The 26982-nt window shown below is 41.9% G+C and overlaps 1 protein-coding gene across 2 annotated transcripts in view; it reads right to left on the bottom strand.

Annotated features, from left to right (window-relative positions):
• Positions 1–26982, bottom strand: part of SLC39A9 (solute carrier family 39 member 9) — a 54499-nt gene that overhangs the window by 9299 nt on the left and 18218 nt on the right. For both annotated transcript variants that reach the window (XM_049770459.1, XM_049770460.1), the window contains exons 2-4: positions 20530–20638; positions 13522–13719; positions 3188–3256 (exon numbers count right to left, since the gene is read on the bottom strand). In XM_049770459.1, coding sequence (XP_049626416.1) covers positions 3188–3256; positions 13522–13719; positions 20530–20638 — 376 coding nt within the window. The remainder of the gene's footprint in view (positions 1–3187; positions 3257–13521; positions 13720–20529; positions 20639–26982) is intronic.

Genomic DNA, 26982 nt, shown 5'->3' with positions numbered 1-26982 from the left:
GAACAAGGAAATCTCTTCAACAAGTGGTGTTGGGAAAATGGATTAACCGCATGCTAAGAAAAGACAACAGACCCTTTTCTAATGCACAGAAATAATATCAAAGTGGATTAAAGATCTCAGCATCAGAACTGAATACTCGAGTCATACTGAGGAAAACATAAGCAGAATTCTCCATGACACTGACTCTTGAGGCATCTTTAAGAATTTAACACAACTGGCCAAGCAAGTTGAAGCAAAAATAAACAAATAGTATTATGTTAAATTAAGAAGTTTCTGGGGCCCGGAGAGATAGCACAGCGGCGTTTGCCTTGCAAGCAGCCGATCCAGGACCAAAGGTGGTTGGTTCGAATCCCGGTGTCCCATATGGTCCCCTGTGCCTGCCAGGAGCTATTTCTGAGCAGACAGCTAGGAATAACCCCTGAGCATCGCCGGGTGTGGCCCAAAAACCAAAAAAAAAAAAAAGTTTCTGCACCTCAAAGGAAATGGCTAGACTATAGACACCCACAGACTTGGGAGAAAATATTTACATATCACTCATCTGATAGAGGGTTAATATGAAAGACATAGAAAGCATTGAGAGAACTTCACAAGAAAAAAAATTCATTCTAGGACTGTAGCAATAGCACAATGGGTATGGCACTTGCCTCGCATGCAGCCAACCCTTATACACAGTCCAATCCCTGGCATCCCATGTGGGCCCCCCAAACCTGCTGAGAGTGATTCCTGAGTGTAGATCCAGAAATAACCCCTGAGCACTGCTGGGTGTGGTCCAAAATAACAACAACAACAACAACAAAAATCAAAGATGGGGAGAAGAGAAGAATAGAAATTTCCTCAAGGAATATAAAAAGTCAAAAGGCATATGAAAACAACTCCTGTATCACTAATTATCAGGGAAATGGAAATCAAATACTACAAGAATGTACTATCACCTCACTCCTAAGAGACTGGCACTCATCCAAAAGAACAATAATCAGTGTTGGCATGGATTCGAGGAAAGAACCCTCATCACTGCTGGCAGGAATGTTGACTAGTCCAGTCCTTTGGAAAATAATATGGACATTCCTCAAAAAACTAGGAGTTACACTTTAATTTGACCTTATACACTCTAGTATGACCCTGCGATTAAACTCCTTAGAGTACACTCCAAGTGCCCAAAAAGCACAATGCAGAAAAGACATTCACATTCCTGTGTTCAACTGCAGCACTATTCATAGTCAAAATCTAGAAAAAACCCAAATGCCCAAGAACAAATGAATATACATATTCATAGTAGAATATTACTTGGCCCTAAGAAAAGATGAAGTCATGCAAGTTCCTGAAACATGGATGGGATCTGAAGAGTATCAAGCTGAGTGACACCAGTCAGAGGGAGAGGGCAGACACAAAATGCTCTGTCGTATATGTGAGATATAAAGAAATAAAGTAGAGGGATAACAAAGGCCCAAAAGCAAAAGAAATGAAAAACACTTGAACTGGTTTTGAGTAGGAAATTCACCTTGATGTGGGGGATAAGATAGGGAATGGAACACTACAATGGCAGTCAAAGTGGTCACTCTGGAGGAGGAGGGGTGCTAAAAGGTGTTATGCATGGAATGCTATCAATAACAGTATTGTAAATCACGGTGCCTGAATTTAGGGGAAAAAAGTTGCCTGCTACAGAGGAAGAATAGGTTTGGGAGGGAAAATGGAGACATTAGTGGAGGAAAATGGACACTGGTGATGGGGCTGATGACAGAACACTGTATGCCTGAAACTCAATCATGAATACCTTTGTAATTCATGGTGACTCCATAAAATAAATAAAAACTCATTATCATATAATGAGTAAATGTTAGATGAATTGTTAGAAACTAGAAGAGTCCAGATTACAGTTTCCCTCCCCATCCCTTTATTGCCACTGTCAGAATCCTACTATTGATATTATTTTGGGTCTAAAATTAAGTCAGCACTCTACAATCTACTTCTTTAGATAGATAAAATACACTAGGGAAAGGGGATATTCAGCTTAAAGTGTAAAACTTTTTGGGTTTTGCTTTGGAGCTACACTTAAGAGGTGCTCAAGGCTTACTCCTGGCTCTGTGTTCAGCAATCACTCCTGGCAGATCTGGGGAATCACATGTCATGGCTGGTCTTGAACCTGAGCGAGCAGCATGCAATCAAGTGCTTACCTACTGTCATACCTCTGGCTCAGCAAACTTTCTTAAAGGGCAATATATGAAGTATTTTAGGCTTTATAGACCACGTAGTCTCTTTCAACAATATTTTTTTTTGTTTTGCTTTTGGGTCACACCCGGCTGTGCTCAGGGGACCATATGGGATGCCAGGATTCCAACCATTGTCCTTCTGCATGCAAGGCAAACGTCCTACCTCCATGCTATCTCTCTGGTCCCTCTTTTCAACAATTTTAATTCTGCTGTTATTACAGGAAAGCAGCCACTGGATATGTAAAGAGGGAGTCACTGTTTTCAAATAAAAACTTTTTACCTACACCGAAACCTGAATTTCACATAATTTCATGCATTATGAAATAATTTTCCCCATCATTGAGTTATTAAATCTGGGGTTGGGGATAGTTCAGTGACGGAATGTATGCTTCACATGTAAGATGCTCTGGAAGTCAATGGTACACACATATATAGTCATATACAAATAAATAAACAAATATGTATCATTCTTAGCTTGCAAATCCCTGACATTGAGCACACCAGGATTTGGGCTTGAGTGTTTGTTTGAGAACTTTATTAAGAAATACTTTCCAGGGCCCGGAGAGATAGCACAGCGGCGTTTGCCTTGCAAGCAGCCGATCCAGGACCAAAGGTGTCCCATATGGTCCCCCGTGCCTACCAGGAGCTATTTCTGAGCAGACAGCCAGGAGTAACCCCTGAGCGCCGCCGGGTGTGGCCCAAAAACAAAAACAACAAAAAAAGAAATACTTTCTGGCTGCTCCAATGGCAGTGGTTTATCAGTGGTTTATTTATACTTAACGTTAGTATCACAAAAGTTGGTATATAACCCCACCCCCCTACCCCCACTGCTCAATTTAACTGGCTTTAGGGGGAAAAAAAAAACTTTCCTTAAAGGAAAGCCAGCCCAGTCTACTTCATGTGGATGGTCCTTATTAACAGAAACATTCTACCTCCCACTGGTACCACAGAAAAGGGGTCCCACTGCAATCGAGGCCTACCTGCGGCATGAACAACCAGGCCCAGCGTGGTGGTGATTTTGGAATTGCTAGCTCTTGCTGTTTCTGGATCTGAAGTAAAAATAAGAAAGCCAGTCATTAAACAACAGGAGACAGAACCTGATTAGAATGAAGATCTGGAAATGGAAGGGTTATTTGAAAGCTTTTTATAAATTATAATTTTCTTTACTACTGTTTCTTTCTGCTTCAAATATATAAGTTCCCCCTATCTGGCAAAGTTTAGAGCTGTGAATTCTTCACTTGACCCAGTCTCTCCAAAAGAGACATCTCTGGGCCCAGAGAGATAGCACAGCGGTGTTTGCCTTGCAAGCAGCCGATCCAGGACCTAAGGTGGTTGGCTCGAATCCCGGCTTCCCATATGGTCCCCCGTGCCTGCCAGGAGCTATTTCTGAGCAGACAGCCAGGAGTAACCTCTGAGCACTGCTGGGTGTGGCCTAAAAACCAAAAAAAAAAAAAAACACAAAAAAAACCAAAAACAAAAACAAAAACAAAAAAAACAGACATCTCTGTACCTCTCCATGGAAAATGTATACAGTGGGTCTCTGATCACTTCTCTCCAGACCGACCTAACTGCTACTGTTTACCTGCTCCTCTTTCCCAGCCTCCTATAACTTCACTATAGCACCAATAATACCATCTATTTTGGGTCATATTAGCAGTGCTCAAAGGCCATGAATTGTTTTCAGGATATAACCAGATGGCTACCTGTAAAGCAAGCACCTTATCTCCTGTAGTATCTCCCCAGTCAAAATCTGTACATTCCTCCATTTTTGTTTTGCACTTTATGAGTCACCAGCACACACGCTGCTTAGCAAGAAAGTCAGTCAAGCCACTGCTTGGGGGTTGTTCCTGGTGTTACTCAGAGGACTATGTGGTGCCCAGAAACCAAACCACCCATCAAATCTGGATTTCCTGATTGCAAGACATGAACTCCAGCCAGGTGTACTATCAATGCCTTTTGCATTTTAATGTAATCATCCTAGCCTAATTGTCCTTTAACTAAGTTAAACTTATATTTGGGGCCGGAGAGATAGCATGGAGGTAAGGCGTTTGGCTTTCATGCAGGAGGTCATCGGTTCAAATCCCGGCGTCCCATATGGTCCCCCGTGCCTGCCAGGAGCAATTTCTGAGCATGGAGCCAGGAGTAACCCCTGAGCACTGCCAGGTGTGACCCAAAAACCACACACACACACAAAAAAACAAACATATTTAGCAATAGCTGGTTTCTCATTACCCTTATTCTCCCTAATCTAAATCATGGTACATATCTTTGCTAGATTCATTTTTCTGAAACACCATCTTCCAATTTACCAAGCCAAGAATGCACTGCTACAGGGCTGGAGAGATAGTACAGTGGATAGATGTATAGATAGTACAGCACACAGATGATCTGGTTCAATGCTCAGCACAGCATTCCATCACCAGAGCAGCTAGCCAGGAGTAAGTCCTGAGCACAGGTATGACTCCAAAACAAAACAAAACAAAACAAAACAAAACAAAAACAAAGAAGAATACCAGTTCTGGGGAAACCAGTGTTCATAGCCCAGGTCACCCAGAAAACATGGGTAAAGGAACCTGAGAGACATCTGAATTCACTTTGGGGCAAAAGACTTCACAAGAGTCATGTAAAGACCCACCACTTAGCACAATTCTGCTCAGAGAGCTGGTGGGGCTGGTTCTCTTGCTCAGCAAAGTGGGCTGATAACTCAGAAGGCACAACACAAAAAATAAACAAAAAAGAATGCACTGTTTCTGGCTGGAGAGATACTACAGGAAGTAAGACGTTTGCTTTCCACGTGGTCGATTCTGGTTCTATCCCTAATGCTACGTATGGTCCCTGAGCACTGCCAGGAATTACTGCCAAGAATAGAACCCAAAGAATACCAGGTATAGCCCAAAAAGCCAAAGGGGAAACAAAAGAAATGCATTGCATTCAAATCCAATCCAGGGGCCAGAGCAATAGTACAGAGAGTAGAATGTTTACCTTGCATGTGGCCTGACCTGAATTTGATCTCCAGGCACCCCATATGATCCCTGACCTCCTAAGGCCACCGGGGGTAATTCTTAGGCAAAGAGCAAGGAGTAAGCCCTGAGTACCACTAGGTGTGACCCAAAACCAAAAAAACTAATTCAGATCAACCCGCTTTATTAAGTTCTTGAACCTCTTTTCAGCTGGCATCATCTTATTTCTGGCTATTCAGTCCAGCTAAACCAGTTTCTTTGAGACTCTGTAACAAAATCATCTTTCCACAGACTTAAATCCAATTCTTGCCATGTAATGAACTCAGCTTGAATAGTTCAAAACTCAGACATTGTTCAAAGTCTCATTATGGGACCACTTCATTCAAGAAACAATCAGAGATTAATTCCAGGTGAAAAACTCTGCCTTTACCTAGAAACTTTGACTTTTAGGCTAAAATGGTTTTGTTTTAACTGTCTTATATTAATCCAACTGATAGTCATCTTTCCAGAGTAAACATTTCTTTCTTGATTGGGGGGAGAGCTTCACAGACTGGAGTACACACTTTACATGTGGGAAACCGAGTTCAAGCCCCAGCACTTCATGGTCTCCTGACGTGACCCCAATCACTACACCAGAAAAAGGTCTCAAGCACTGCTGGGTGCTGCCCCTCCCCCTTATTTTTTTCTTTCTTTTTTTGGTTTTGGGTCACACCCAGCAGTGCTCAGGAGTTACTCCTGGCTCTGCGCTCAGAAGTCATTCCTGGCAGGCTCGAGGACCATATGGGATGCTGGGATGGAACCGAAGTCTATACAGGGTTGGCCACGTGCAAGGCAAATGCCTTATCGCTATGCTATAGCTCCAGCCCCCCACTTCTTTTGCAGATGTCCTATAGAACTTAGCATAGATTTGGATAACCAAGGGGTTAGAGAGGTAGTACAGCAGGAAAAGTGTTTGCCTTATTCATAGCCAACTGGATTGATCACCAGTATCACATATGGTCAGTAAGCCTCACCAGGAGTAATCCTGAAATAAGCCCTGAATATGGCTAGGTGTGGCAAAAAAAAAAAAAAAAAAAAAAAAGTAAGAAATATATACAAATTTGAATTCCCACAAGTTGCTTAATAAATCCCTGTCGACAATGAAAAAAATGGTTATCTATATGGCATGAATTACACTATTTGCTTGTTTTTTGGGGGCCACACCTGGCAGTGCTCAGGGGTTACTCCTGGCTCTGCACTCAGAAATTACTCCTGCCGGGCACCTATGTTGGCTACGTTCAAAGCAAATGCCTTACCTGTTGTGCTATTTATTTCCCCATTCCCAAATGCTCTATTCTTAATAGGAAATATACAAGCAATTAAAAGGTAAGGTCGAATAAAGGGGGACATGAAAATGCCAGATGAAATGACATTACAGGGCCCGGAGAGATAGCACAGCGGCGTTTGCCTTGCAAGCAGCCGATCCAGGACCAAAGGTGGTTGGTTCGAATCCCGGTGTCCCACATGGTCCCCCATGCCTGCCAGGAGCTATTTCTTTTTTTTTTTTTCCTTTTTGTGGTTTTTGGGTCACACCCGGCAGTGCTCAGGGGTTATTCCTGGCTCCAGGCTCAGAAATTGCTCCTGGCAGGCACGGGAGACCATATGGGGCTACGGGATTCCAACCGATGACCTCCTGCATGAAAGGCAAATGCCTTACCTCCATGCTATCTCTCCGGCCCCAGGAGCTATTTCTGAGCAGACAGCCAGGAGAAACCCCTGAGCACCGCCGGGTGTGGCCCAAAAACCAAAAAAAAAAAGAAATGACATTACAGATACTAGTCAAAAAAAACGCAACAGATTTGATCATGAGAAGCTGAGGTGAAGAAGAAATGGCTTAAACAGAGACAAAGTACTGTATGCAAAGTAAATTAAGATGTTATCTTTTTACTAATAAAGTTTATCTTCAAACTAATATACTGCAAGGAAGGGATGTTAAAGCCCCTCAGCCCTGTGAGACAACAAACATTTCAATAGCACTCCAATCTGTGAGAAAAAATTTTACTATACACTAAGTTTCCTTGGTTTTCTTTTGAGTTTTGTGACCTAAAAACAGTACTTTAGGGGCCGGAGAGATAGCATGGAGGTAAGGCGTTTGCCTTTCATGCAGAAGGTCATCAGCTCGAATCTGGCTTCCCATATGGTCCCCCGTGCCTGTCAGCAGCAATTTCTGAGCATGGAGCCAGGAGTTTCCCCTGAGCACTGCCGGGTGTGACCCAAAAACCACACATACACACACACACACTCACACACAACAGTACTCTAAATAAAACTTAGATCAAAATGAATACAATTTATTAAAATAAACATATGAAATTAGAAAAAATTATTTTCTAACCCTTGAACCTGGTTCAAGATGCAACTCAGGCCCAGTTCAGTGGTGCTGGCGTCACTGAGCCCAATGGGGACAATGGAGCAGTGCCATGAGGCGTTGGCTCAATGCTGAGAAGGGTCAATGCAGTGCAGGGTACTGAAGCTGGGGGTTCTCCACAGGCTTGTATGAGCTCTTGGTTCCTAAAACACGCATTTTAGGAACCAAGTCTAGAGGAAAAGACTGTATATTTCAGCATAAATTTAGTAAATGAATTTTTATTGACATCTGAAAAAATATAAAACTAACCCCTACCCCCATAAAAACTGTACAAATAACAGGCAAAAACAGGTCACCAGAAATAAAATCAACAAAGTTGAACTCGAAGATCAAACAGAAGGAACAATACGGAATACAGGTACATTCTTTTTTTTTTTTTTTGGATCATACCCGGCCACGTTCAGGGGTTACTCCTGGCTCTACGCTCAGAAATCGCTCCTGGCAGGCTTGGGGGACCATCTGGGATGCCAGGATTCGAACCACCATCCTTCTGCATGCAAGGCAAATGCACTACCTCTATGCTATCTCTCCAGCTCCAAGAATTCTTTTTAATACTGCTTTTCTGACTGTAATTGTTGTTTACCAGGTCTCTGAATGTTAATGCTCGGCTAATTAGGGCATCACCTAAATCAGTTCTTCTTGTCCTATTGTATTGCATATGCTGATATGTTACCATATAGAGGAAGAATATTGGAGATAGTCTATATTTTTACACATAGGTTTATGTACTGTTGGGGTGTTTTTATTGTGCTGTTTTGGACATAATACAGAATTAATTCTAAAAAAAAAAAAAAAAAGAGAGAGTAAGTTGTATACATTAAACACTATACTCTTAGAAAATTCGGTGTCTACTTCCTAAAAGAACAGGTATCATCAGGGTATGTTTATCAGCCTCAGTAACTAACATTGATTTATCTTGCATATTCTATATTGGTCAATTGCCCTACAGACTGTTCTTCCTTTCCAGAAAGGACTTAGTTTAAGAGCATATAATGCATCTCATTTTATCCTCTGCCACTTTTATTCCTTTTTCTTTTCTTATTTTCTTTTTGTTTTAGGTTTAGGAAGGAGGTGCTTGGGGATGCCTGAGGGCTCTGTGCTAAGAAATGACTACTGGAAGGCTCAAGGGATATTTGGGATACCCGGGATCAAACCCAAGTCTGTTGCATGCAAGGCAAATGCCCTACCCACTGGTGGTTTCGCCCTAATCTTTTTCTTTTCTTTTCTTTTCTTTTCTTTTCTTTTCTTTTCTTTTCTTTTCTTTTCTTTTCTTTTCTTCTCCTCTCCTCTTCTCTCCTCTCCTTTCCCCTCCCCTCTCTTCTCCTCTCCTCCCTCCCCTCTCTCTTTCTTCTCTCTCTCTCTTTTTATTTTGGTGTTTTGGGCCACACCCAGTGACACTTAGGGGTTACTCCTGGCTATGCACTCAGAAATCGCTTTTGGCTTGGGGACCATATGGGATACTGGGGGATAGAACCACAGTCCATCCTAGGCTAGTGCCGGCAAGGCAGATGCCTTACCAACTTGCGTCACTGCTCCAGCCCCAACTTTTTTCTTTTTAAAGAGACTGACCCTTCCTTTTAAATTTGGCTGAGCACTATTAGATAATTATTCTACATAAGTGATGCAACACTAACTAGGCGATGCTTCTCAGGATTACAATCTTAAACACAGGATATAGGTCTGCTACTTACTGATGGTATCAATTTTAGATTATACCCTAGATTGCATATATATATATATATATTGCATATACACATTATTTTTTGGGGGGGCCACACCCATTTGATGCTCAGGGCTTACTCCTGGCTAAGCGCTCAGAAATCGCTCCTGGCTTGGGGGGACCATATGGGACGCCGGGGCATCGAACCGCGGTCCTTCCTTGGCTAGCGCTCGCAAGGCAGACATCTTACCTCTAGCGCCACCTCACCGGCTCCATATATTATACCCTAGATTGCATCTCTATATATTATGGATACTCTGAATTTCATTTATTTTTCCAAGCTGTTCATTTACTCATCAATTTATTTTCTTTCTTTCAGTAACTTGGCCTGGCAACTGCAAAATCTGTCTTTTGAGCAGCTATTCAAATCTGTTAAAAACTTTTTTGGAGGGCCAAAGCAACAGCATAGTGGTAAGGCATTTGCCTTGCACGTGGCCAACACAGGACAGACCTGGTTCAAATCCCAGCATCCCATATGGTCCCCTAAGCCTACCAGGAGCGACTTCTGAGAGCAGAGCCAGGAGAAACCCATGAGAGCTGTGGGGTGATACCCAAAAAAAGAACCAAAAACTTTTCATTAGCTGAGCTATCTGCTCATGAATTTTTGGTTCAGGACTGTCTGAAACTTGGGCAAAGTTTATATGTGGATGTTGAGGCCATATCTCTTCTTTCTACTATGTGCTCCTCACGTACCAGAGTTCCAGCTATCCCAACAGGCAGTTTAATTTCATTGCTAAATATGGTAAAAATAGAAAATCACGGTTCCAATTATTTTGTTTTTGTTTTTTGGGCCACACCAGGTGATGCTCAGGGGTTACTCCTGACTATATGGTCATAAATCGCTCCTGGCTTGGGGGACACCATATGGGACACCAAGGGGATCAAATCATAGTCCGTCCTAGGTCAGCACATGTAAGGCAAATGTCCTACTGCTTGCACCACCGCTCTGGCCCCATTTAAAAATAATTTAAAAAAATTTACCCTACCCTCAACATTTAGCATTCATTGATGATTTATATGAGACAACTTTTATTATGGTGGCAAAATGATACTTTCTAACTTTAGCATTCTTTTTTTTTTGGGTCACACCAGGCAGTGCTCAGGGGTTATTCCTGGCTCCAGGCTCAGAAATTGCTCCTGGCAGGCACGGGGGACCATATGGGACGCCGGGATTCGAACCGATGACCTCCTGCATGAAAGGCAAATGCTTTACCTCCACGCTATCTCTCCGGCCCAATAACTTTAGCATTCTTTCCATACTAATTGGCAGTTAGCAAGCATATTACTGTTAGCAAGTACTTTTTTTATTTATCTATCTATATCTGTCTAATAACATGGTCTTATTCGATCCCATTTTCCAAAAACTTAGGCTTCTTAAATTTTTGATATGCAGACTGTCCCAGATATTATCAGCATGAGCTCCCTCAAGCTAGTTCCTACATCCTATGACATGTTTTCAAATCCTTCCTTCCTAATTTTTTTATGTTCCAAACTCATTTTGTACTTACCCTGTCCCTGTCCTGGAATCAGCCATTTCTTTGAAGAGCCCTGGTTTGCTCATTGCTAGTGGGGTTTCTTTATTCCTAGGCCCTCTCTGCAAACAAGAGCTAGGACATACATACATGTATATATAAAATACACACATATATGCACGAGTATACATACATATACATATATGCACATTTTAGACATCATGAGTTCAAGAGCTCTAATTCAAATACATCCCTAAAGGATTTTTTCTTGCTTTTACCCATGTCCTATTAGTATGTGCTTCCTTCTGCAGTGAGAACTTAGTTTCCACTGAATTCAACTTATTTACTCATTTGTTCAACCCTACTATAATAGATCTATAACACAATATCTAAAATATAATGCAATAATTTCAGCATTGTTTTGCCCACACATTATAAAAAGCATAACCCACCAAACTGAGTTTAATATTGGTTTATGTTTCTTCCCTAACTTTATCCAAGACTAAAGATAGTCAAATGCTAAATTCATGTGACTTAGAATTTGTTATTTAAAATCCCCTTCAGTGACTGTTATTCATCTGTTTCAGTCAGCTCCTCCATACTTTTCTTTTTTTCTTTGAATATGGAGTATTGATCCCAAATTCAAAACTGTAAAAAACCCACAAAAGTATCATATGCTCCTAAAATCCTTCTGTTGTGCCATAGCCCCACACCCATTCTTTACAGAAAACCAACTTTGTTTCTAGCTGAGCCCTTCTTTGTTTTGTTGTTTTGTTTTGTTTTCAGGACACATGGTAATGCTCAGAAGTTACTCCTAACTCTGTGCTCAGGAATCATTCCTGGAGGTCTCAGGGGTCCATAAAGGATGCTGGGGATTGAACCTGCATAGGCTGTGTACAAGCAAATGCGTAAGGCAAATGCTTTGTCTGTTGTATTCTCTGTCTCCTATTACCACTTCCACTCATCCCCAAGAAAAAGGTCCAGGCTATCCTAGAAAAGATTTAACTGTATTTGCTTATGATTTAAATATCTCATCTAATTATCTAAAGCACTGCTAAAGATTATATACTTCACTATATCATAAATTTGTTTTCATGTTTTGCAAACTCTGTACTTTATATAATTAGTTTTCTCTGTGATCCTATATGCCATGCTTATTTAAAAATGGGTTTACACTTCTAGGGATCTACCTAGGAATACAAAAACACATAACAAAAATGCCCTCTGCACTCTTATGTCAGTGCAGCTCTATTTACAACAGTCAGAATCTGGAAAAATTGTGGTACATCTACACAATGGAATACTATGCAGCTTTTAGGAAAAATGAATAGACATAGAATAATCTCATCTGTAGAATATAAGAAAAATAAAAAATGTATGATAATAATATTCAGAGATAATAGAGATGAGGATCAGGAGGACCAGTTCATGAGAGGAAACCTACTACAAAAATCAAAGAGTGCAATCAGAATAGAGAAGAATCTACTATGAGAATGATTGGAACTGATCACTCTGGACAAGAACTGGGTTCTGAAAGAAAATAAAGTGACATGTACAGCACCCCTTCATTAACAATAGTGCAAACCACAATGTCAAAAGAGAGAGAGAGAAGAAAAATGCCTGCCCTACAGGCAAAGAAGTGCTGGTGGAAGGAAATCTAGGGGCACTGGTGGCAGGAAATGTGCACTGTACAGCAAACCAAAATGTCTAAAAGGGGAAAAAAAAGAAGAGAGAAAGAGAAGAAAAATGTATGTCCCAGAGACAGGAAGGGGAGAGGACATCGGGGAAGGTGAGAGAAAGCTGGGGACATTGGTGGTAGGAAATGTGCACTGGTTGTTGTACAGTGTATGACCATAACTCAGTCATGAATAACTTTATCTGTGGGGAAAAAAAACTGTATTATGAACAACCTTGTATCCACGGTGTTAAAATAAAAAATTTAAAAAAACTTTATATAAAGGAGCCAGAGTGATAGTACAGCAGGTAGGGCAATTTGTCTTGCATGCAGCTGACTTGAGGTCAATCCCTATTATCCCATATGGTTGCCCAAGCTCGCCAGGAGTGATCCCTGAAAGCAGCCAGGAGTAACCCTTGAGCACTATCAAGTGGAGCCCCAAAACCTAAATAAATAAATAAATAAAATAAAATAAAATAAAAGTTTAAAAAAAAGGTCTAAAAGATTTAGACTGCCTTTGGGATCCATGCCACAAAAACAAGAGTATTTTTTACTGTAGATTCTAAAAAAATAAAAAAAACAGCAGTTGTTTTTTTTGTTGTTGTTCGTTTGTTTTTGGGTCACACCCAGCATCGATCAGGGGCTCAGGGGCTCCTGGCAGGTTCGGGGGAACCATATGGGATGCTGGGCTTTGAACCACATCCGTCCTGGGTCAGCTGCGTGCAAGGCAAATTCCCTACCACTGTACTATCTCTCCGCCCCAAAACACAAACATTTTAAGATAAACAGGTTATTCTTACAACTCATATATATATATATATATATATATATATATATATTACAACTCATTCTTGCTTCCCCTAATGAATAAAATTTTCACTGTAATTTCAAGAAAGATGAACATTTATTACAACTCATTCTTGCTTCCCCTAATGAATAAAATTTTCACTGTAATTTCAAGAAAGATGAACATTATTTTAGTAGCAAGAGCCTAATACATACTAAATTATTTAATCATGCGTGACTTTCTAAGCTGCAACTTTATTAATTCATTGTTTAAAAAGCCTTGGAGACACTTACCATCAGTAGAATGCACATGGGAGCTGCCAATCTGGTCCACTAGCAACATGAAAACGAAGCCCAGTACGAGGGAAACGCCAATGTAGGCATGCAGGTGGGTGTGGTCATGGCTGTGTTCGTGTTCACGGACAACTGGAATTAGTTTTTCTTTTTCTGATGCAATCACATTCTGTGTTTCACTTGCTTGATGATGTTTTCCTAGAGCAGAATAAACCATAAATAGAGTGTGTGCTTTCTCCCTTAAAATATTTCTATCACAGGTGCTGGGGAGATAGTACAGGGTTAAGGCTCTTGCCTTAGATATAGTCAACACCACTTTGATCTCCAGCACCATACAGTTCCTCGAGCATCCTTAGAGGCAGCCCTGGAGACCCTCTTAAGTACTCTGTGGTAGCCCAGGTAATCACTGGCACTTCAGGGCCCATGCAGAACTGTATTCTACAGCTCTCTAACTGAACAACCTTGGTCTCCTGAGTGAGTGCTGTTTAGGAGACCACTACCAAAAAAAAAAAAAAAAAAAACACCCAAAAAACAAAAACAAAAATGGGGTGGAGCAATAGTACAGTAGGCAGGGCCTTTGCTTTGCACATGGCAACTCGAGTTCAATTCCTAGCATCCTATATGGTTTCCTGGGGATGGCCAGGAGGGATTTTTAAGCACAGAGCCAGGAGTAAGCCCAAAGTACTACAGGGTTTGGCCCAAAAACCAACAAAAAGGGGACCGGGAAGGTGGCGCTAGAGATAAGGTGTCTGCCTTGTAAGCTCTACCAAGGAACGGACCGCGGTTCGATCCCCCGGCGTCCCATATGGTCCCCCCAAGCCAGGGGCGATTTCTGAGCACATAGCCAGGAGTAACCCCTGAGCAAACGGGTGTGGCCCAAAAACCAAAAAAAAAAACAAAAAACAAAAAAAAAAAACAAAAAAAAATTTTTTTTTCACAGAAGTTGACACTCTTTTGTGTTTAATCTCTCCTACAAATACATACATTTTCTATGTTGTAAACCAACCAATACAAAACTCCTATTTAAAATACATAAAAAAATAATTTTCTAAATGTCTTATTGGTATACAGCCTTATAAATGTCTATTATTCTCAAAATATTGGAAGTAGAAGGAAATTATCACACAGATAGACAGGAGAGATAGTATGAGGTACGGTGTTTGCCTTGCATGAAGCCTACCCCAGTGTGACCCTTGCATGTGGTTCCATGAGCACTGCCAGGTGTAGAACAAAAACGAACAAAAATTGTCACGCAAAGTCATATTTCCAATGGATACCATCCTCAAATCCCCGTCTCACTGAGAAATCCATTGGTTTTATTCTGATGAAAACAGATGAAGAGCAAAAACAAGGGCAATAATTACAATAAAAATATTTAGTTTTATATAAAACTTGATATATAAAAATCACAATAAAGAGCAAAGAAAATAGAAAATATTTAGCTTTAGGGCAGAGGAGATAATATAGGGGCTAGACCTGGACAATAATGAACCTGGCTTAAATCCCCAACACTACATGCCCTCAAGCATCACCAGGAGTGATGCCTGAGCACAGATCCAGAACTAAGTCATGAGAACTAAGTCATGAGAACAGCCGGTGTGTCCCCTCCAAAAAAAGTGACCATAAACTAGCAGGATCTCAGCTGACCAGGCCTCATATACTGTCACTGAGACTCTCATCGAATCATGACAGTCTGAAACTGCAAAAAGTACGAGACCCCTGGAGAGTACCATAACCATAAAGTATATTTCAACTAAAACTGTGAGCCCCAGTGCAAGTGCAAGCTCCAGCAACCGAGTGGGTATAAACCTCAATGAGCACCACTGATGTGCAAGCCCAGGGAGAGGCATAGCTTAATAGGTAGGAACCATAGTCCAGAGTATGTATATTTGTGGGCCATGCAACAAGAGCAGCACTGACAACAAAGAAAGAAAAGGCTGTGTGGGGGCGTGAGCACCTCCTCTAGTCAATGAATTCCCACTTTTATTTTTTTCTTGTTTTTTTTTTGGGGGGGGCACACCTGGTGGCGCTCAGGGGTTACTCCTGGCTATGTGCTCAGAAATTGCTCCTTTCTTGGGGGACCAGATGGGACGCTGGGGATCAAATGAGGTCTGATTTGCTTGGCAAACACCCTAACCGCTATGCTATTGCTCTGGCCCCGAATTCCCACTTTTAAAACGTCCTTTTTTGCTGCTGTTATTGCTGTGTCCGGGTGTCTAGAAGTTTGTTTGTAGTGCTAGTTGGGACATATTCTGGTTGTTGTGCCAATGAGGGGTGAAGGTGAGTCACTGGTACTTCCACATGAGGTTGCCGAAGGTAAACACCTCGCTTCAGTATTCACATCTAGAGCAGCAATGCTTACTGGGAATCACCCCTTTGTGGTGCTAGCACACACCTGACTGCACTAGAGTTGGCTGAGTTTATTGTGGCACCTGTAATCCCAGATGGTAAAGCTATCAGACCCATGGGCAGCCCTGGAGATCAAATCCAGGCCTCGTGCTTATGCAAGGCAGGTGCTTTTTAGCTGTGTAGTCACCACAAGTTCCTGAATTTCTTTTTTTTTTTTTTTTTTTTTTTTTGGTTTTTGGGCCACACCCAGTGGTGCTCAGGGGTTACTCCTGGCTGTCTGCTCAGAAATAGCTCCTGGCAGGCACGGGGAACCATATCGAACCAACCACCTTTGGTCCTGGATCGGCTGCTTGCAAGGCAAACGCCGCTGTGCCGCTGTGCTATCTCTCCGGGCCCAAGTTCCTGAATTTCTATCTCACTAATTTCAATAAGGTCTATGAGTAACAGCAACAATTCACATACATACATGAAAAACTAGAAAGGCCCACAAAATAACTTTACAATGGCCACTAACACACAACTCTCTCTCTTATGTGACAGGGGACACAACCAGTGACGTTTGTACTATTCCTGGTAGTGCTTGGGTGACCAAAGATGTTGGTTGTCAAAGGTAGGGCTATTACATGCAAACTGTGCATGCCAGACACTTTGTCTCTGTCTCTTTTCTGTATTTGTCCCTTCTACGTGTTATTTTAAAATGTTGGTGATGGGGGTTGAGACTGTAGCTTAGTTGTAGACCACTTGCTCTGCATGTGTGAGGTTCTAGATTTGATCCCCAGCACTGCAGAAAATGTTAATCAAGAAGCAATGAAGTAACTCAAAGAGGTAGGTACATTGCATGCATGAGGCTGCAAATTTGATAGCTGGCAGTGCATGGTTCTCAAGATGTAGCTTTGGTATGTCTTAGCAACACTAGCCCTACATGCCTGGGCCCAAGACCAACTATTTGGCCCATAAAACCAAGTAGAATATTGCTAGTAATGACCCTTGGGCCACCAAGAACCACTGGGGGAATCTCCTATTAAAAATTTAGAGCAACAGGGGCTGGAGATAGTACAGTGGGTAGGTCGATTCTTTTGCATGCCTCTGACACAGACTAATCCCTGGAATCCCATACGGCTTCCCCCACGTACTGCCAGGAGTAATTCCTGAGTGCAGAGCTCACAATCCCTGACCATCACCAGGTGAGGGCCCTTCCTCCTGCAAAATTAAAGCAATGAAAATGGAACGCTCACCACAAGTCTAACTTATTCTTGGTTGTGTTGCTTGCCAAAATCACATGCTTTATTTGTGGTTCTCATGCATATGTATTGAGTGACAGCGCTCGGACACACTTGATTATGGTACACTGAAGATCAAACACTGCTGTGTCCTAAATAGGCATATGCCAAGATTAGATTGGAACTATGTCTTTGGCCCCCTTATTTTTTTTTTTTTTTTTTTTTTTTTTGGTTTTTGGGCCGGTGATGCTCAGGGGTTACTCCTGGCTATACGCTCAGAAATTGCTCCTGGCTTGGGGGACTTGGGGGACCATATGGGATGCCGGGGGATTGAACCGAGGTCTATCCTAGGCTAGCTCGCACAAGGCAGACACCTTATGGCTTGTGCCACCGCTGTGGCCCTCCATTTCTGTAATTTTTAAAGAGGCATTTTATTTTAAAGGTTAGGATGATTTGTTATTTCTTAGGCAAATAGACCTTAGAAGATGAAATTAAATGAGTATGTTTGGGGCTAGAATGATAGCATAGTGGGTAAAGTGTTTGCTTTGCATGCAGCTGACCCAAGTTTGATCACTGACATCCTATCTGTCCCCTGAGCCTGCCAGGAGTAATCCCTGAGAGCTGTAGAGTGTGGTCCAAAAAAAAAAGAAAAAGAAAAAAAGAAAATGTTTTAAGATAATTATGTACATGCATCTTATAAATTTAGCTGCTTTATTATTGTTGCTGCTATTATTATTATTATTATTATTATTATTATCTTGAATTTTGGGGACATCTTGGGCAGTAATACGCAGGGATATTCCTGAGTCACACCCATCTCTGGCATGCATGAACTTCAACCATAAGAGTCTTCTGGGCCCTATAAATTCAGATTTAATAGGTAATTAGATGTATGGGCCAAATTAGATAAAAAGGTCATGTTAAGGATTTAGGTGAAAGCCTGAGTTAGTACCTTATTAAAGGGTATTTGTTAGCTATACTATTATTCGCTAACATTTGCATAATAATTATTTTTTAGATATGGGGGCCAGGTTAGCAGTGCTTGGGGTAGAGAGGGAACTAAACCTAGGATCTTGTACATGCAGGACACGCTTCCTAGCACTTGAGCCATATTCAAGACTCACATAGTAACGGGGGGTGGGGGGGGGGGACAGGACAGGACACTCTAAGTAGTGCCCAATGAGTTTGGGTGTCACTTTAGCAATACTCTGCAACCGGACACTACTCTTTCATTCAATGTGGGGCCTGACAATGTGGCACTGCTCAGGGCCAGCAACTGGAAGTTACCAGAGCTACCCAAATGCTTGTCAGGGTCTTCAAGGACACTCTTGGGTTGTTACAGGGCCATGCAGTGCCAAGCATGAACCTGGGGCACTGTACATGGAAGGCATAAGCATCTGACCCCTGAGCTTCCATTTGAGTCCCACATAATTTTAGGAGTGGGATGACACCTGGTGATGTACAGGGGCTATTCCCTGAAGTGTGCTTAAGGGTAACTCCTAATGGTGCTCTGGGAATCAAACCAAGGATCAATTTCAGGGCCCTTGCTTGGCACTCAGCCCTTTGAACTATGTCTGTAGTGTCACAAAATTCATTTTTAAAATTTGTTTTGAATTTTGGGGCCACACCTGCAGGGTTTGGAGCAATAAATGATGTCATGAATATCAACTCCACATAATAAGTTTTAAAGGCAAGTACTCTGGAGCTGTTCATTGTTCTGTAAATTAAATATCAAGCTATTTTAAAAGAATATCAATACTGTTTCATTTTATAAACTATAACTATAAAAATTTACAATCTAGATCAGTGTTAGATCTTAATATATCTTGGCCCAACAATGCTTTTCTATCTAAAGAATATTGTAATTTCTCTCTTGTTAATGCCTTCAAGTCAGTGTGCGATATAGAGATGACATTTGACCTACAAAAATCCCTAGCACCATAAGTCATCCCTGAGCACTCAAACATGGCCAAAGGTGGCCTTCGTGGCTGCCAGCATCAGTATCTGGGTAACACAGCATCCTTAGACCTCTGTTTCACACCATCAGGTTCATTATGATGAGTATCATCAGAAGAAGCCCATCTCCTACCTGAGCATTGTGGGGGTACTTTTATCCCGCCCCCCAACCCAAGAATCAAGTCTGCGGTTTGATCTAAAATAATACTAAATAAGTCAACTATCCAACTTATTAAAATTGGCACAAAACGGATTTTGTATTTCACAAAACTAAAACAACTTTTAGGGAAAATATCTCTTGTTACAGATGACATTTATCAAAATGTTAGATACAGTTAAGAAAGAGTTCCAACTTTTTCTTAGCAATCACTAGTGTATGATTTCCTGAAGTTCCAATTTTGAAAAGGTTGACCATTTCAATGCAAAATTCTAATAAATAATGCCAATAACATGTGATTAATATTGCCTAATATGATTGAGGCTTATACAAAATATGAATGCCTTTTTTGTTTTATTTTGGGGTCACATCCAGCGGTGCTCAAGAGTTACTCAAGTAAGTTACTCCTTCCTGGCTCTGAGCTCAGAAGCCACTCCTGGCAGGCTCAGGGTCCACATGGGATGGCGGGATTTGAACTGTGGTCTGTCCTGTGTTGGCTGTGTGCAAGGCAAACACCCTACTGCTGTGCTATCGCTCCAGCCCTGAATACCTATTATTAAGTGGAAGTTAACTTTATGAAAAAGTTTGAAAAACATGGATTATACAAATGGTATTAATACATGGTACTATTTGTAATCATTAACTCAAAAATACAATTTCAAAAAATTATTTTCCAGTTTCCTATTACTAGGGAGAATTTTTCTCCCTATAACTACAGAAATAAATTTTTTTATTTTTGTTTTTTTTTTGGGGGGCCAGGGGTTACTCCTGGCTATGCATTCAGAAATTGCTCCTGGCTCAGGGGCCATATGGGACACCAGGGGATCGAATTGTGGTCTGTCCTAGTTCAGCTGCGTGCAAGGCAAACACCCTACCACTGAGCCACTGCTCTGGCCCCAGAAATAAAAAAAAGTTAATGGGAATATGGTGGATGAAGTAATGGAAAAGCAGATTGGGTATTTGCCTTACATAAGACCAACCCAGGTACGATCCCGGCAGAATCCCATGAACCTGAGCACAGAGCCAGGAGTAGAGCCCAAGCACTGCTGGGTGTGGTCCAAAAACCAAAGAAATACAGATAAAAGAAAAACACAACTTTTTTGGGGGGTGGGGTGGGTCACATTAGGCAGCGCTCAGGGGACCATATGGGATGCGGGGATTCGAACCACCTACCTCCATGCTATCTCTCCGGCCCCTCAGGATAGAATTCTATGCCAAGAATAAACCATGTTTTTTGTTGTTGTTGTTTGTTTGTTTGTTTGTTTTTTAATAGAACTACTAAAGCTCTCCTCTCAATCATTCATTGGTCAGTAAATTCTCTCTCACCCTCAAGAATATCCTCATAAAGTGCATGTACTCCCTCAGGCACGATGACCGCCAGCGCAGTTCCACAGAGAAGTCCAGCACCCAAAACAGTCACCAGCTTTAGTCGCTCCTGGGAAGAAAACATAAGGAAGTGTTGAAAAGACTGATGACAAAAGCAAGTTTCTGGAGCATGTGCAGTCAAGGTTGTGAGCCGCTCACTTGTGTAGCCAAAATCTATAATGCTCAGGGAACTGGAAAATGGGTTAGTTTCCTAAATAGTTGACTTCGATTAAAACGAAATCGTGATTTTGCAACTTATCAGATGAGAAGGCCAGAAAGCATGATGGGGAAAATGGCACACTTGTCTAACTCTGCAAAGAGTAGGAACTGTTAGATCTATAGTACTGGATTAAGTAATGGCGTTAGGTTAAATGCAGCTGTGTGAGCACCAGATTCCAATTTGATCCTTGGCACCACATTACTGACACACCATTAGGAGTAGTCCCTAAGCACAGAATCAGGAGTCAACCCTGAGCATCACTGGGTATGGTCCTCAACCCATCTACCAATTAATTAAAAAATGTAAATAAGGGGCCAGAGAGATAGCATGGAGGTAGGGCATTTGCTTGCATGCAGAAGGACAGTGGTTCGAATCCCGGTGTCCCTGATGGTCCCCCGAGCCTGCCAGGAGCGATTTCTGAGTGTAGAGCCAGGTGAAACCCCTGAGCGCAGCCGGGTGTGACCCCCAAAAAAAAAAAAGAAAGAAGACCTAATAAAAAAAGAATGTGAATTACTACATTACTACGATCTTTATCTAGACAACAATTTGGCAAATTAGGAAAACCATAAAATCACAAATCTTTTAGCCCAATAATTTCATGTCTACAAATTCATCCTAAGAAAGAACTGGGGCCGGAGAGGTGGCGCTAGAGGTAAGGCGCCTGCCTTGCAAGCACTAGCCTAGGACGGACGGAGGTTCAATCCCCCCCAGCGTCCCATATCGTCCCCCCAAAGCTAGGGGCGATTTTTGAGTGCATAGCCTGGAGTAACCCCTGAGTGTCAAACAGGTGTGCCCCCACCCCCCAAAAAAAAGAACTATGCAAGGAAGACCACTGCACTTATTAAGAAGCAAAATTCAGGGGCTTGTGAGATAGCATGGAGGTAAAGTGTTTACCTTCCATGCAGAAGGACAGTGGTTCAAATCCTAGCATCCGATATGGTCTCCCGTGTCTGGCAGGGGCGATTTCTAGCATAGAACCAGGAGTAACCCCTGAGCTTTGCCAGGTGTGACCCAAAAACAAAACAAAACAAAACAAAACAACAACAACAACAAAAAAAAACAGAAGCAAAATTCAAAGGAAACAGTAAAGAAATGAGATCTATAAATGAAAAATAACACTCTATCATAATATCACAAATTGTTAAAAAAAATTGGGAGTGAACAGTATGATTGATATTTGTTTTGGTTCTTTTCAGTGATGCTCAGGGGCTACACAGGTGCCAGGAACTGAACCAAGGTACAAGGCCATGTACAAGACTGATGCTATAATCGCTATACTATCACTCCAGACTTTATATTTGTTTTTAAAAATATATACATATAAGCAGAATATATATATTAACAATCATAAACACAGCAAATTTATAACATAAAGTTTTAAATTTATAACTTACATGCAATATCATTTATTGGAATAAACATGTGAAGTTCATATAATTAAAAAACTTTCACGTTCAATGTCCTATGGTTGGTTTTTGTTTTATTTTATTTTGCTTTTGGGCTACACCCGGGGATGCTCAGGGGTTACTCCTGGCTATGAGCTCAGAAATAGCTCCTGGCTTGGGGGACCATATGGGATTCCAGGGGATAGAACCAAGGTCTGTCCTAGGTCAGCCATGTGCAAGGCAAACTCCCTACTGCTGTGCTATCATTATGGCCCTAATAGTTTTTTTGTTTGTTTGTTTGTAGCATTACTGTAGGGCTACTCCTGGCTGGGATATTTTTTTTCTTTTTGGATCACACCCAGTAATGCTCAGAATACTCATGGCTCTGCTCTCAAGAATTACTCCTAACGGTGCTCTGTGCTTGGGGTTTATTCCTGGTTTCATGCGTACAATGCATGAGCCCAACTGGTAAAGCTATCTCTGGCTCTTGTTTTGTTTTTTGTTTTTTGTTTTTTTTTTTGTTTTTGGGCCACACCCAGTAACGCTCAGGGGTTACTCCTGGCTATGTGCTCAGAATTTGCTCCTGGCTTGGGGGACCATATGGGACACGGGGGATCGAACCGCGGTCCGTCCAAGGCTAGCGCAGGCAAGGCAGGCACCTTACCTTTAGCGCCACCGCCCGGCCCCTCTTGTTTTGTTTTTATACATGTTTTGTTTTGGGGTCACAACTGGTAGGTTATTCCTGGCTTGATGTTTAATCTAACATAACCCCATTTTGTTAAAACCCAGATTGGTGTGAGAGAGCATCTCCTGACATATACCATATAAAATATACTTTCAAAATTTCTTTCATTTTGGTTTTTGTGCCACATCTGGCAATACTCAGAGGTTACTCCTACTCCTGGCTCTGCACACAGGAATTACTACTGGCATTGCTGGGAGAACCAGGGGGGATGCTGGGAATGAAATCAGAGTTGGTCATATGCAAGGCAAATGTCCTATCCATTGTACTATCACTCCAGCCTTCAACATTTCAAAATTTCTTGAAGCAGCTTGTACTCTATATGGCTTCCTAGAATCTTCATGTAAAAGGATCTTAAAAACTACACAGTGTTTGTTCACACACACACACACACACACACACACACACACACACACACACACACCAGATTCTTGGCTGAAAGGCTAGGTAAAACAATACCAACCTTCCTTATAATGAGTTACAGTGTCAGCATCAACTAATGTTTGTCATAGAATAAGAGGAGAATCCTGTCATTCTTAGTACACAGACCAACTCAATCCTTCATACATTCAGGACAGTTATAAGTTGCTTAAAAACAATATTCTGGGATCTTTATTTTTCTTGGGGGTGGGGAATGTTGGTTGGGTCAAACCTGGCAGTGTTCAGGATTTACTCCTGACTCTACTCAGGGATCATTCCTGGTAGTTCTTGAGGGAACATAATGCAGTGCTCGGTATCGAACCAGGCTCAGCTGCAAGCAAGGAAACAGCCTATAACCCTTTCTAAGGTTGTCTGCCCTCCAAATCTATTGTTTTGAATACATCCAAAGAATGGGATCCTGGCTTAAAGGAAAGAACTGACTTTATGTCTTAATGTACTCAAGAACCAGACAATAGTACAGCAGATAAGGCACTTGCCTTGCACTCAACCAACCCAGGTTTGACTTCTGGCACCCCATCATGATCCCGAACCCACCAGTGATCCCTGAGTAGAACCAGAGTAAGTCCTGAGCACTGCCAAGTGTGGGCCCCCACCCACAAAAAGATGAATGAACTCACAGACCTGAATTTTTCTTGTACAGAGTATTCTATATGTCTTAGAAAGATAAAACTGAAAAATGCCTGAAGCCGTTCGAAAACAATGACACCAAATAATTGCTGACATTCTTTGTTTGGGGGAAACACCTGGAGACAGCTTCTTCCTGCTGGTAGTACTAAGGAAATCATGTGGTGATGGGCTTAGAACCAGAGGCTCCAGCATGGAAAGCATGTGTTACAGCCAGCCGAGCTATCTCTCTAGTCCCTGGTGTTACCAATATTAATATTTAATACTGAGCTATTCTAAGAGCCTGCCTGTTTTTGGATCACAACCGGTGGTGCTCAGATTTGGTTCTGTGCTCAGGGCTCGCTCTTGGCAGTTAAGGGGAGCATGTGCAATTGGGGATGAAACCCAGGCCTCCCACATATACACTCCAGCCTGCTGAACTATGTCTCCAGGCACGCCTGTCTTTTTCATACTACTAAACTCAACACAGAATTCACTTGAGACAAAGTAAGAGTATAGAGAACACATTATGAGAAAACAACTCTATTCCAAATAATAGGTGACAAGTAGTGTTTTCACTTCTCCAGCCTACTCAGAAGTCATGTCTTATTAGTTAAATCTATGAGCATAAAATTTTATGCTGTATAGATTTCATGTTTGAACCAAGTTACAGGGAATGTTGGACTTTATTCATCGGCCCCCAGATGCACCAACAGTATCTTGTGGCATTGCTTCTCTTTTGCATAGGCACATTAAAATGGGAAAATAATACATATGCAAACAAGTTCTTATCTAATAGAGATGGGAACACAAATTTGATAATGCAGTTAGGCCTTATATCCTGAACATTGGCATAATGATTTGGCTTAGGCCTCAGAAGAATGGGCATCGCCCACACACACCTGAACAATGGATACCATCTATGGAAACAACCACAATTGTCTATAACATTACCAGGATCCAAGCCTCTACCAGGGAAGACCTACCACTGCTTTGGCACTGACTTACTCCAAAGAGTGCTCCCAACACCCAGATGACTCAGCAACAGTCTGCATGCAAGTCAGATCGCTCCACATTGAATGGTATGCTGAAACTAGAGGATGCTCCACATCAGCCTGACATTGATGAAAGAAATGCACAGAATCCAGAGTCTTTAAATATAAGAACCTGATACCAATAATAGCTAAAGTGTGAAAAAGTTTCACCAGGACCACGGAGAATGACTCAGGTTGGACAGACTGGTATGCCTGGAACCCAGAGTCAGTCTGATGCCAATAAACTTCTGGGGTGAGGCCTTTTTGTAATCAGGCCAAGGACTTTTTTCCGTTTTCCCCGTATTTTTCTGGACCTATGCAAACAACGGCGATTGCCACTATCACACCTTTACTATATTTTTTTACTCTTATCCTTTAAGGAAAAAAATATACAATTTACTGAACTTAAAAACAAATAACTGGGGCCCGGAGAGATAGCACAGCGGCGTTTGCCTTGCAAGCAGCCGATCCAGAACCTAAGGTAGTTGGTTCGAATCCCAGTGTCCCATATGGTCCCCCGTGCCTGCCAGGAGCTATTTCTGAGTAACCCCTGAGCACTGCCGGGTGTGACCCAAAAACAAAAACAAAACAAAAACAAAAAAAACAAATAACTGTAGTAGAATGCCTGTCTCGAATACAGGCAGAGGATGGGAAAGGGGGAGGGGGGGAAATTACACTGGTGAAGGGGGGTGTTCTGTTTGTGACAATGGAAACACACACACACACACACACACACACACACACACACACACACACCAGTGATGGGTTCTGTGTTAACACTGACACTCAGATCCGGTCTCTCCAGTGCAGAAAATGCTGTCTAGGGTTTGACTGCTCATAGCATGTAAGATGACACCCGGCTATTATCCCAAACAAAGGCATTCCCCATCTTCCTCTTTCATTTATAAAAGCCTACCTTGATTATTACTCAACCTTGAAATTGGTACTGGGAGAATAAAGAAAGGTCATTTTGGTTTGGTGCACTGCGAGACCACGAGGTAGAAGCCACTGATTCCATGACTTTCCTGACTGGCTTGGTTTATTAATCCTTTATGGCTACCCATCTTCAGCCCCATCTGCCTAGGGTAATTTATTTCACAGCGTGTGGGGATTTATTTTACAACAGCACAGTTCTTATGAGGGACTAACCAGGCGAAGGTGGTATGAGTCAGGAGCCGTGGTCAGTCAAACTGTGCCTATGCCCATCACAGACTTGGAGTTTGAAAGAGCAACACACTGGGGCCGGGCGGTGGCGCTAGAGGTAAGGTGCCTGCCTTGCCTGCGCTAGCCTTGGATGGACAGCGGTTCGATCCCCGGTTTCCCATATGGTCCCCCAGGCCAGGAGCGATTTCTGTGCGCATAGCCAGGAGTAACTCCTGAGCGTCACCGGGTGTGGCCCAAAAACCAAAAAAAAAAAAAAAAGAGCAACACCTCCAAGAAAAATTAAGATAAGAAGTGACATAATGGCAAAGAGAGTTAGTTGGGTGTGCCAAAGTGATAACAAAGAAGTGGTTAGAGAAGAAAACAATAAAACTGCTGAAAACAGAGAAACTGAAATATAGAGGGGCTGATATTAAATCTGAAGAAATACAGTAAAAGGAAAAGAAGAGAAGAAAAAATGAAGGATCAGGAATTAGGGCATTAACTAGAAAGTAGAACCAGAAAACTTTTTATGAGAATAGAAACTAAATAAAATGCATTTGCTTCCAAATTAGCTTAACATCCACTGAGCACTCTGGCTCTGAATCCCTGCTCCTAAACTGTTAAATTCTATGAGGACTCAGAGTTGTATGTGTGTTTTAAATGTATTGATAAATCCTGAGTTTACAGAACAATATCCAGATGCTCCCTAAAATTTTGAATGCAGTGGACCCACTTCAAAGTACTTGGCTCTGGGCCTGGAGAGATAGCACAGTGGCGTTTGCCTTGCAAGCAGCCGATCCAGGACCAAAGGTGGTTGGTTCAAATCCCGGTGTCCCATATGGTCTC

The sequence above is a fragment of the Suncus etruscus genome, chromosome 3 (genome assembly GCF_024139225.1).
Source record: "Suncus etruscus isolate mSunEtr1 chromosome 3, mSunEtr1.pri.cur, whole genome shotgun sequence".
NCBI classification, from domain to species: domain Eukaryota; kingdom Metazoa; phylum Chordata; class Mammalia; order Eulipotyphla; family Soricidae; genus Suncus; species Suncus etruscus.
Note: the sequence above shows the minus strand (reverse complement) of the source record. Positions and strands in the feature narration are given on the sequence as shown.